Source organism: Microcebus murinus, chromosome 16 (assembly GCF_040939455.1).
Source record: "Microcebus murinus isolate Inina chromosome 16, M.murinus_Inina_mat1.0, whole genome shotgun sequence".
Lineage (NCBI taxonomy): Eukaryota > Metazoa > Chordata > Mammalia > Primates > Cheirogaleidae > Microcebus > Microcebus murinus.
The window spans coordinates 28,892,898-28,906,364 of record NC_134119.1 but is presented as its reverse complement, the minus strand read 5'-3'; the positions used below and the strand labels follow the sequence as shown (position 1 = coordinate 28,906,364).

Sequence of the window (13,467 nt, the reverse complement as noted above, 5' to 3'; positions counted from 1 at the left end):
ACTGAAGGTCATTGGCACCAAAAGTTGCTTCTCAACTTACAATGCAATTATATCCCAATAAACCCTTTGTAAGTCAAAACTGTGTCTAATGTACCCAACCTGCTGAACATCCTAGCTTAACCTAGCCTACCTTAAATGTGCTCAGAACACTTACATTTGCCAACAGTTGGGCAAAACCATGTAAAACAAAGACTATTTTATAATAAAGTGTTGGATATATCATGTAATTCACTGAATACAGTACTGAAAGTGAAAAACAGAATGGTTGCATGGGTACCCAAAGTACGGTTTCTACTGAGTGCGTGTCACTTTCACACCACTGTAAAGTCCAAAAATTGGGCCAAACATCATAAGTTGAGGACCATCTGTATAAGAGTAAAAACTCTATTGTTCTTGCACAAATAGCAGTTATCAGGAAAGAAAGCACAGCAATTTCTGTTGGCTATACCCAAGCATTCGACAAGAAAAGGCATTTTGTACCAAAGTCATTCAAGCATCTATATGAAGAAGTAATTGTGTGCCTAGGTAATCAATGCTCCGACTGGGAATAGACAATTAAAATGTTGATGTATATTGTATTGTACTAAAATGTTAGGCTTCTTTTTTATTTGCTGTAGCAGTGCAAAAGTTCTTGCTCATTGTCCCAAAACAAATAGAACTATTACTTGTATTCCACTGTTTATGCCACTATGACATAGTTTTATAAATTAATCTATCCTGTTTCTGATACTTATACATACAATTTTCTTCTCTGGAGAGTTTCAGGAGAATATTCTTTGCCCTCCCCCCCGCCCCGCGCCCCCACAATTGCCTATGCACATCCTCAGAACATGCATAAGGCATACTGCACTACCTTAGCTGGAGGGACTAGGGAAAGTGTCTGCTAAGATTTTGCTCTCTTGGACCGTGGCAGAAGTGTATGGACCGGAGTGGCTGCAGATCATGTTGTGCCTGGGGTGAAGTCCCATTAGTAGGACTAAGAGAGATAACACACAGGTACAAGGTGTCTGTTCAGCCAGAGGGATTATTAGAAGCCCACAAAGAGTTCATTGTACTTTCCACACTAGGCTACATTGATCATAGAAATCACCCTGGAGTCATATAACTCAGATGAAAGAGCTGACCTTGCTACTACATCCTCTTCGTTGGGGCCTTTTATCATCTAAGTCCCTTAACCCACCTTTGCCAGGACAATTCCTTTATTCCTTGCTTTGCTTCAAGGGACAATAACCCTACCAAGACTCTAACAATAGGGGCAGGAGAAAGGGAAGTGTCCAGGATCACATTCCATCCCCTCCTTGGCTTACTTCCTTTGAATTGAGCTCCTGAGAAAACCACACAGCAGGTGCTTAAATAATGTTTATTGAATACTTAGGAAGAATCAGGGCTGTGCTGTATGCTTTAAAGAAGAAAGAAGATAGGTAGGGAACTCAGCATGGGAAAAGGTCAGAATTTCTGCCTACCTACCCCCCTTTCCACTTTCAACTTTATTGCCTTGGGGTAGAGATATTAGACATTATTTCCAGGATCAGATGTCTAGGACATCATATTGAGACTGACTACTCACATTATCATGCAAACAAGTTTTGAATAATTTCAGAGGCAACAGCAATGTTTTTTTCCCCATAGGCATCGATTTGTCTCTTGTTCTTATGGCATGTGTCCCTGCAGTTTGCTCTTCCATCCCAGCATTTTTGAATGAATAGCATTCTTGCAAAAAAGGAAAGAGAATTGGGTGTAGATTCATGTCTTAAGATGAAGCCATAAGTCACTAAAGGGTAAGGGGAAGAGAGAGAGAGAGGGAGAGCTGGTGTCTATGAATTTCTAGCCTTCTGGAATATTGATGGAAGCCCCAGGAAAAGGCAAAATGATTCTACACATCAGCCCCTGCATCAGTGTCCAAGGCTAGAACTCCATGTCATTCAGTCCCTCTTGTCCAACCATCAACCTCCCTATTATAATTATATACAGATGGCAATAACGGAGCATCTCTGGATTAAAAAGGGATGTGAACTCTGGGTTCTCCCTCTAGATACTGTTACGGCAAGTCTGTCCCATTCCCATGATTGGCAGGAAGTGATGGTAAATCATTCCTCCAAATAAGTGGAAAAACAAATGCAACAGGATTTTTGCATTTTAAGAGTTTAACATTTTGTTCCACTTTATGAGTTTGTCCTCTGTCTCTCTGCAGTCTTTGATCATTCTGGTGTTTCATTTCTCTCTTAAGACTTATTTCCTTTGTTGTTTTCTAATGATGCGTTTTCCTTTTGCAGCTCCCTCTTTTGTAGACACTCCTCCTATTTCAATCTCCTTAGACTGTTGTTTCAGAGCGATTACCTGTTATTGCCTCAGCATGATTAATTTTCCAGTTCATTCAGTAGATATCTATGGAACATCAGATGCTATGGCCCATGCCATGTGTCAGCCACTGTCTAGGCACTGAGGATACAGCAGCAAATAAAACAAATAAAAATTCTTGACTTCATAAAGTTTACATTGTATCTTCCCTACATATGAATGAGCCCTGCATCTCTATTGACAAAACAGTCTCCTTAGCCTGGGTCTTGTAACTCAGCAACTTGCTGGCTTTCTGTATTCAAATAACCCATCTTATTTCTGCCTCAAAGAATTTAAAACATAGTTAGTTTCTTCCACAAAAGTAACTTGGTAACTTCTTATGATGTTTATAATATGCTGCTTCACAACTAAGGTAGCTAGAAAAGCCAGCATAATGGTCTCTGTGTTACAGATGGGGAAACTGAACCCAAGAATAAAAAGCAGCTTTTCTCAGGGCTGGGAGATTTCCCAGAATGAAACCCAGCTCACCCTTATCCCATCTCACTCCCATACCAAACGTTTTGATTTGCATTTCCCTGATGAGTAGTGACATTGAGCATTTTTTTCATGTTTGTTGGCCATTTGTCTATCTTCTTTTGAAAAGCTTCTGTTCATGTCTTTTGCCCACTTTTTAATAGGGTTGGTTTTTTCTTGCTGATTTTTTTCAATTTTGAATTCTTCATAGATTCTGGATATTAGCCCTTTATCAGATGTATAGTTTGTGACTATTCTTTCCCATTCTGTAGGTTGTCTATTTGCTCTGTTGATCATTTCCTTTGCTGTGTAGAAGCTTGTTAATTTAATCAAATCATGTTTATTCATTTTTTTGTTGCTGTAATTCCCTTTGGAGTCTTAGTCATAAATTCTTTGCCTAAGCCAAGATCTAGAAGAGTTTTGCCTACATTTTCTTCTAGAATTTTTATGGTTTCATGCCTTAATTTAAGTCTTTTATTCATCTTGAATTAATTTTTGTAAGTGCTGAGAGATAGGAGTCCTGTTCCATTCTTCTGCATGTGGCTCTCCAATTTTCCCAGCACCATTTATTGAATAGGGCTTCTTTTCCCCAGTGTATGTTGTTTTCTACTTTGTCAAAGACCAGTTGGTTATAGGCAGTTTTATATCTGGATTCTCTGTTCTGTTCCATTGGTCTATGTTTCTATTTTTGTACCAATACCATGATGTTTTGGTTACTGTGGCCTTAAAGTATAGTTTGAAGTCTGGTAACATGATGCCTCTAAATTTGTTCTTTTTGCTTAAGATTGGTTTGTCTGTTTGGGCTCTTTTTTGCTTGTATATCTCTCATTGCGTACATACACTGTGCTGAACAAATATTTCTAGAGAAGAGAACCCTGGAGGTAAATTGGTAAGACAAAAAGTATGTATATTTAAAATTTTAGAATGTTGAAAGAAAAGAACTGTTAACATAAAATTGTCTTACTATATGCAGGAAAAGTATCTTTTAGGAATGAAGGATGAAATAAAGGCATTTTTAGATTAAAAAAAAAACTAGCAGATCTTCTCTAAAAGAAATGCTAATGAAATTTCATTAGGCAAAAGAGAAATACACCAGAGGAAAATGGAACTTCAAGAATGAAGATACTGATAACTTGAACCAGTAAAAAAAAAAAAAATAAAAAAAAAAAAAATAAAAAGAAGAATGAAGGAAGCGAGATGGCACACACCTGGATGCCCAGTACACAAGAGGACTGCCTGAGCCCAGGAGTTCAAGGTCAGCCTGGGCAAAATAGGGAGACCTCATCTCTTTAAAAAAAAAAAAAAAGAATAAAGGAAGAGCAACAGAAATGATAAATGTTTGGGTAAATATAACAAACCAGTTTTTCCTTTTGAGAACTTTAAAGCATGTATGGCAATGATTATAACACTGTCTGATGGAGTTTTCACTGTATGTAGATGTAATACATATGACAATTACAACATAAAGAGAGTAGAGTATAGGGACTTATATCATGGTAAGTTTTCTACATTTCACTTGAAAATATAAAATATTAATTCTATGTAGATTATGAAAAAATAATATTGTATATTATAATCCTTAGAGATATTATCAAGAAGCTACATAAAGAGATATAGTCAAAAACTCAACTAAAACAATTTAAAGAAATACTAAAAAATATTCATATAATTTAAAAGAATGCAGAAAGGGTGAAATAGGGAAATGAAAACTATTGAGAACAAACAGAAAACAAACAATAAAATGGAAGAACAAAATCCAAACATATCAATCATCACAGCAAATGTAAATGGTCTAAACACACAACTTAAATGATAGTGATTATATGAATGGATTTTCACTAGACAATTAGTGACCTGGAAAAGGGCCATGGCTTACTTTACTATTTTTAATTGTAGTAAAAAATACACATAACATAAAATTCACCATCATAACCTTTTTTTAAGTGTATAGTTGAATAGTAAGTACATTCACATTGTTGTGCAACCAATCTCCAGAATTCTTTTCATCTCATAAATCTTAAACTCTATACCCATTAAACAACAGCTTTCCATCCCCTCCACTCCCCATCCTCTGGTAAACACCCTTTTACTTTTTGTCTTTATGAATTTTATTACTCTAGGTGCCTCATCTAAGTAAATCATACAGTATTTGCTTTGGGGGGACTAGCTTATTTCACTTATCATGATATTTTCAAGGTTCAACCATGATGTAGCATGTGTGAAAACTTCCTCCCTTTTCAAGGCTAAATAATATTCCATTGTATGTATATACTACATCTATTCATCCATCAATGACACTTGGGTTGCTGCCATTTTTTGACCACTGTGAATAATGCTGCTATTAACATGGGTGTACACACCATTAAATTGGTGCTAATTGATCAACACATATGTGCATATATGGAAGTAACATTCATCAGGTGTCAGACAGGTGGAAGGTAAATTCACACCTAACCAGCACAGTGCACACTGTCTGGGGGATGGGCACACTTGTAGCTTTCACTGGGGCAGTGCAAAAGCAATTTATGTAACCAAAGGGTTTGTACCTCCGTAATATTCTGAAATAAAAAAAGAAAACCATGAGTGTACCAAATCTGGAACACCATGGGTATACCAGGTCTGGAAGACCCTGATTCTGTTCTTGTGTGAATACAATCATAGAGTTGTTGGATCATATGGTAATTCCATTTTTAATTTTGTCAGGAATCACCATACTATTTTCCATAGAGGCTGTACCACTTTACATGCCCATCAACAGTACACAGAGCTCCAATTTTTCCATGTTCTCCCCCACACTTGTTGTTTTCTGGGGGATTTTTTGATAGTAGCCATTCTGATGGGTGTGCAGTAGTATCTCACTGTGGTTTTGATTTGCATTTCCCTAATGATTAGTGATTTGAGCATTTTTAAAAGACCAAACTATATGCAATATCAATAGATTTAAAATAAAAAGATGGAAAAGGCATACCATACAAGCAACAATCAAAAGCAAGTTGGAGTGGCTATATTAATATCAGACAAAATTGACTTCAGATCAAAGAAAACTACCAGGAAAAAAGACTAATAATTTATGATATAAAATAACAATATTAATATTTTGGTTTTAAATGATACAACTAAAAAACAAACAATGTGAATAAACCAAGAGAGGTGGAGTTTTAGTGTTCTAATTCTTTGCAAGGAGGACAAAGACACTAATCTGCTTTAAATTTTGACACATGACAATGCATGATAAATTTTCTAGGTTAAGTATTAAGTGAATAGAAATAGAGTGCATACTTCCAAATCACTTATGGGGAAAAAAATTCAAGGGTCAAATAATCAGTCAAAAGGAAGACAAGGAAAGAGAGAAAAATATACAAAAAGAAAAAAATGGAATGAATAGAAAGAACAAAGCAAATAAATACTTAGCAGAGATAAATTCAAGGATACAAGTTATAACTATAAATATAAATAGATTAACTTAGACAACTAAAATATTAAGATTGTCAAATATGACAATCTTTTAAAACCTGGATATATACTTTTTATCATTGTTTAAAAATCATATATTTTTTAATTTCAGAGTATTATAGGGGTACAAATGCCTTGGTTACATATATTGCCTTTGCACCACCTGACTCAAAGCTACCAGTGTGCCCATCCCCCAGACAGTGCACACCACACCATTAGGTATGAGTTTACCTACCCCCTTCTCCCCTCTCTCACCTGCCCAACACCTTATGAATGTTGCTTCCATATGTGTGCATAAGTTTTGATCAATTAGTACCAATTTAATGGTGAGTATATGTGGTGTTTGTTTTTCCATTCTTGTGATACTTCAATTAGGAGAATGGGCTCAAGCTCCATCCAGGATAATACAAGAGATATTAGTTCACATTTTTTATGGCTGAGTACTACTCCATGGCATACATATACCACATTTTATTAATTCCCTCATGGATTTATGGGTACTTGAGTTGTTTCCACATCTTTCCAATTGTGAACTGTGCTGCTATAAACATTTGAGTACAGATGTCTTTTTTATAGAATGTCTTTTTTTCCTTTCAGTAGATACCCAGTAATGGGATTGCTGACTTCTACTTTTAGTTCTTTGAGATATCACCATATTACTTTCCATAGAGGTTGTACTAGTTTGAAGTCCCACCAGCAGTGTATGAGTGTTCCTATCTCTCCGCATCCATGCCAAAATTTGTTGTTTGGAGACTTTGGGACTTTTTGATAAAAGCCATTCTCACTGGATTTAAATGCTATTTAATTGTGGCTTTGATTTGCATTTCCCTGATGATTAGAGATATTGAGCATTTTTTAATATGTTTGTTGGCCATTAGTCTATCTTCTTTTGAAAAGTTTCCATTCATGTCTTTTGCCTACTTTCTAGTGGGGCTGTTTGATTTTTTCTTGTTGATTTTCCTGAGTTTTACATAGATTCTAATTACCAGCCCTTTACCAGATATACAGCATGCAAACATTTTCTCCCATTTTACAGGTTGTCTATTTACTCTAATAATAGTTTCCTTGACTGTGCAGAAGCTTCTTAATTTGTTCAGGTCCCATTTATTGATTTTTGTTGTTGCTGTGATTGCTTTTGGGGTCTTTTTCATGCATTCTTTGTCTAGGCCAGTATCTATAAGAGTTTTTCCAACATTTTCTAAAAAAATTCCAAGTTATTAAAGCAGAGACTAAAATGGTTGTGACCAGAGGCTGGGGCAGGGATGAGAGGTAGGGGAGGTATCGGTCAAAAGATACAAAACTTCAGTTAGGTAGGAGGAATAAGTTCAAGAGACCTATTGTACAGTATGATGAGTACACTCAATAATAACCCATTGTATCCTCAAAAATTGCTGAGAGTAGATTTTAAGTGTTCTCACCACAAAAAAATGATAAGTATATGATGAAATAGACAAGGTACAAAAAAAATCAATAAAGCAGTCTCAATGAATATAAAAAATTGTTGTCATATAAACATTATTCTCTTCCCACAATATATAAATTATTTAAAAATCATTAACAAATACATAATTAAAATATCACCACATGCTCAGATAAGAAACACATCTCTCGTCCAATGTTTCTCAGATATTAAAGTACATACACATCATCTAGGGATCTTGCTAACGTGCAAATTTTGATCATTGGCTCTGGGATGGGTTGAGATCCTGCATTTCCGACAAGCTCTTAGGAGGTGGTGATGTGCTGGTACACCCACCACCCTGAGAATAGCAAGGCTCAAACTAATCCATAGGTCAAAGAAGATGATACATTGGAAATTGAAAAGTGTTTAAATATTTTTAAGTGAACGACTATGATAATGAAACATTACATATCAAAAGTTATGAAATGCAGCTAAAGCATATATAAAGGGAAAATAAGAGTCTTGTCTACTTGGTTATAATGAAGAAAAGCTGAAAATTCATGAGATAACAATATAAAATAAGTTAGAAAAAATACAGAATAAACTGAAAGGAAGTTCAATGAAAAGAAGATAAAGCTGAGAGTAGAATATAACTAAATATATAAATCAAACATACAATAGAGAGGATCAACACAACCAAGAGTTAATTTTAAAAGGAACAATTAAATTAATAAATCCCTTAAAATAATGAGTAAGAAAAATATAAAAAACACCTTATGCAAAAGAGGAATAAAACATGTGGCCATCATTACCACTCTATAGAAAGTAAAGAGATCAAAGAAAATATTGTAAACAACTTTATGCCAAAAATTAAATTTAGAAGAAATCAACAAGTGCTTAATATAATCCAAGAAGAATGTGAAAATCTGACAGTTCTAAATTGTTAGAAAAATTAAATCTTTAAATTCAGTTTAGTTTTCCTGCTACATTCCAATGTCTGATCACCAGCTCTGTGGGTTTCAAGAGACGGTTGTAGTGGCAGCAGTAAAATATCTTTTTTTTTTTTTTTGAGACAGAGTCTCACTTTGCTGCCTGGGCTAGAGTGCTGTGGCATCAGCCTAGCTCACTAGCTTGAGCCCTCAAACTCCTGGGCTCAAGCAATCCTTCTGCCTCAACCTCTCGAGTAGCTGGGAATACAGGCATGCGCCACCATGCCCGGCTAATTTTTTATATATATTTTTAGTTGGCCAATTAATTTCTTTCTATTTTTAGTAGAGACGGGGTCTCGCTCTTGCTCAGGCTGATTTCGAATCCTGAGCTTGAGCGATCCCTCCTGCCTTGGCCTCCCAGAATGCTAGGATTACAGGCACGAGCCACCACGCCCGGCCAAATATCCTTATTCTTATATTTAATATTATAGCTAGCATGGTGTGTTCTTGAAGTCAACAGGTCCAATCATGTGCACCTGATCCCCTACCTTCCTCATTGTGGAAGAAGCAGCAGATTCTATGCTGGGCCAGTTTGCTGGAATTGTTGTGGAAGTCATTCTTGAAGCCCAATCCTAGAGTCATTTTCTGGGGGTCTTGGAAGCACCTAATTTGGGGTATTAAAAGTATTTCTGTTTAAAATACCTAATGTTTTCCATTTCCTGCAACTAAATCTTAACTGATAAACATAGGTGTGACACCTTACACATGTGCATAATTTGTCTTCTTACAGAATTATTCTATACTATTGATGAATTCATCTGATATGCACATGCAATATACAGCAATTAATTTTTTATAACTTTCTAATTTTTTATTAGCTCAACCTTCTGTTCTATAATAATTATGCTTCTCTTCTTACTGACACTCTCAATACTTTTATTGCTTCTGGACTAACAAGACATGATGGGGTGAATCATGTTATTTGAATGTGTTTTACGACACCAGAGACCAACGAAAATGTGATATTCAGGACTAACTGATCCCACAGGGCTGTTAATTCCATTTCTCCGTGTCAAGGTAAGTAAATATGCCTTAGCTTGATTATTTTTGTTCACAGAACTAAAATGTACATTTCATAAGTTGAAAGTTCATAAGTGGAACTGCTTTTTTTTAATAACAGCATAGTTTAAACAAAACAGGGAATTGTTAGAAAGATAACTATGGTAGCTAATGAAACCCTAAGGAGACTTGAACTTTAGAAAGGTGAGGAACCAAGGAAGCTCTTAGAACTTGAACCATTAATTATATTCAGAGCAAATGATCTTCAATATTTGAGTTTCTTAGAAGAAGTTACAAATTAGCAGGAAAGCATCTGATTGGTAGGCTTGGCTCTACTGTTACCCCTGAATCAATCAGCTATAACCAAGAAATCAGGGCAGCACACTATAAAATTGCTGCTTCTAGAAGATGTGAGAATCACTGTAAACTCAAAAGTTAAAGATATGCCAAGAGCTGCCTCCCACAAACTTGTTCAACAAACATGAACCGAGCTCATGTGTGGATCCAGTACCCTTGCTGGCCACACGAGATACCAGCAGGAACAAGACTGAGTCTCTGTCCCTCTAGTTCTTCTGATTCTCACACAGTAAGTGCCAAACTCAGCATAACAGGGCTGACAAATATGTAACCAAACATATAACTCTTGCCCTGCTCCAATATTAAGAAGGAGAGATGCAAAGGGCTTGCTCTTTCCTTCTTATCTTATGTGTCTTATATTCTCCCCCAGGATCAAGAGCAGGGAATTTGTTGCATAGAGGTATTCAAAAAGGGTGCTATCAAACAGAATCAGAGAAGACACAACTTCTGGAAGCAGCATCTGCTTTGGTTGCACTTCACTGCCCATGGCCTAAGGCCATGAGGAGGCCAATAAAGGCCGACGCTCAAGAACACCAACCCAGACCCAAGGCTACCTCCCTGGCACCCAGCCATGAAGCTCCTTTTTCCTGTCTTTGCCAGCCTCATGCTACAATACCAGGTGAACACAGGTAATGCAGATTCCTGGGTTTAAGAAGGGTCAGTGTGAGGAACCAGGGATTTAGCTGCCTGTGACAATGAGAACCCAAAGATGTGCTGAAAGGCGAGATGCTCAAAGAGATGGCTAAAGAACTCACCCATTGCATCAGTTACACATCATCCTCGATGCTTCTCCGTATGCCCCAACCTCCAGAGCTGTGTCTGAGGGAGACACCCAGAGAACTAAAGGGAAAGGAGGGTATTTTGTGTGTGTGTACTCAGAAACTATCCAACAGGCCAGGCACAGTGGCTCACATCTGTAATCCCAGTGCTTTGGGAGGCTGAGGCAGGAGGATCACTTGAGGCCAGAAGTTTAAGACCAATCTGGGAAATACAGCGAGATCCCATCTCTTAAAAAAAACAAAAAAACTAACAAGACATGGTGGTGCACACCTGTAGTCCCAGCTCCTCAGGAGGCTTAGGCAGGAGAATCACTTGAGCCCAGGAATTCAAAGCTGCAGTGAGCTATGACTGCACTCCAGCCTGGGTGAGAGAACAAGACTCTGTCCCCTAAAAAAAAAAGAAAGAAACAAAGAAGGAAAGAGAAACTCTCCAACATATAATGCTGCCTTCCTGCCGTGTACATATATATATTATCCTGAGGCTCTGCCAAGGTCTACTTAATTTATCTCTGTTTCTAATTGCAACCATTTCTTGAAGCAAAGGTCCCTATCAGTTTGTACTTTGGTGTAGGAAGGAGGAAGTCCTCACCCTCATGCTCAAAAAAAAACTTCCTCTGAGGACCCAGTACACAGGCTATGTTCTTCATCTATGTTCTTCATCTCAACTTTTTCAGGTTTTTCAGAGTCTTATCCCTTCTCTCAGCTTTTGCCTTCCTAGAGACCCCAAATTACCATAAGGATGTCTAGAAATGCATTATGGCTAAAAGCTGAACAAGAGGATTGGCCATTTAAAAAAAAATAAGGAAGAATCATTGAGACCTATTTCAGAATACAAGAATCACTCAGATATTTGGAATAATTAGCAATGGGTCAGGGAAGGGAAAGTGAAAGAGTCAAAGACGTTTCTAATGTTTTTATCCTGGGACCCTAGCAGAAGGGTGGTACCATAAGCAAGTATGGCTGTGTCCTCTTGGGTGAAGTCATTGAGCCACTTTGAGTTCCCACTTCCACACAAGTATAATGGGGTTAATCAATGCAACTGCTTCCAATACAAGAATTTTTCTGTTCTGTATTTGGTGAGAAAATAACATGAAAATGTAGTGCTTTGAAAATTATTTGATGCCACATAAATCTCTTATAATTGATGGACATTAACTGTTAAGATGGGTGAGGGGGCATGGTGGCTCACACCTGTAATCCTAGCACTCTGGGAGGCCAAGGCAGGAGGATCACTTAAGGCCAGGTGTTAGAGACTAGCCTGAGCAAGAGCGAGACCCCATCTCTACAAAGAATTAAAAAAAAAAAACAATATCCACCACTACATGGTGGCACACGCCTATAGTCCAAAGCTACTCAGGAAGCTGAGGCAGGAGGATCGCTTGAGCCCAGGAGTTTGAGGTTGCAATGAGCTATGATGATGCCACTGCACTCTAGCCCAGGTGACAGAGCAAGACCCTGTCTCCAAAAAAAAAAAAAAAAAAAAAAGATGGGTGAAGAAAAAAGATCTTTCTTGATTGAGGGGAAAAAAGGTGAGACATTGGATTGGAAAAATCATCCAACAGATGAAGATGAGGTATTAAGCTGCACAGGGAATTTAGAACAATCGATAACCATATGGGAGTTAACTTGATAGAAATGAAGTTAAGGCTACGATAATGACTAAGACCTCTGAGGGACAAAGTGTCCAGAGAAGCTAAAAGTGATAGAACACCATGCCCCAGGAATCACAGGTCTAGCAATTGTCAAAAAGAAAGAAGTCAAGGATTAGTGGGTTTGGTGAGAAGACGGCACTCCCAAAAGTCCTATTGATTCTCTTTTGAAATTCTTTCTTGATTAGTTTTATGAATGGTTTTGCTTTCATTGGTATTTCCTAGTATCAAAGAGATAGGATGGTGATGCCCCACAAGTGTTTAAGATGCTAAGTTGGAGGTCTGAAATCCTATCCTAAAAGGAAAAATTGGGTTACCTATTCTTTCCTCTCTGTGTCCTTGGCTTATTAAAGTTACTCAAGGAAAGCAGACTACACATGAGATTTATTTTGGATTTCAGAGGTGTTCAGAGACTCGCTTGGCCTGCCCAAGTACCTCCATCAGCATCTAAACCCTGGACTTAAAATTTAATTTTAACAAACTTACTCTTACCCTATTCATCTCCCTCCAGCACTTTTAATGCCATTTCTAAGTTAAGTTATAACCTTGGGCCAATGGTTTTCTCCTCTTTTTTTTGTGCAGAATATTTTGGCTTGAAAAGGTGTTTAAAGGGTTTGGGGAGATGCAAGGACCAGTGCAATGTGGATGAAAAACAGGTGCAGGAATGCAAGAAGAAAAAATGTTGTATTGGACTCAGAGTGCTTGAGTTGATACAAAACTACATGCAACATGAAATTCCCCACATACTTAGCGAAGACACCCCAAAAATGCTAAACACTACAAAGGATTTAAGTGCCATGATACAAACAAAACATATTTTACCTGGGGCTCTCCCCCAGATCAAAAACTCCAGCTCTTTTGCCAATATCAACTCCATCATCATCCCAATTGTCGTCTCTGAGAACTCTGCCACCACCAGCACCAGGACACCAGGACATAACACAGACACTGCTACTTCTACCAAGAACGACACCAAGAAAAGCAAGGATTCTGCTGTTTTCCCACCAGCAGCACCACCTCCCCCATAA

The 13,467-nt window shown here is 37.5% G+C and overlaps 1 protein-coding gene across 1 annotated transcript; it reads left to right on the top strand.

Moving 5' to 3' along the window:
* Positions 1-10,582: 10,582 nt before the first annotated feature.
* On the top strand, positions 10,583-13,467 carry DEFB129 (defensin beta 129). The gene is made up of 2 exons (XM_012755300.2): positions 10,583-10,640; positions 13,022-13,467. The coding sequence occupies exons 1-2, from the start codon at positions 10,583-10,585 to the stop codon at positions 13,465-13,467; spliced, it is 504 nt and encodes a 167-aa protein (XP_012610754.1).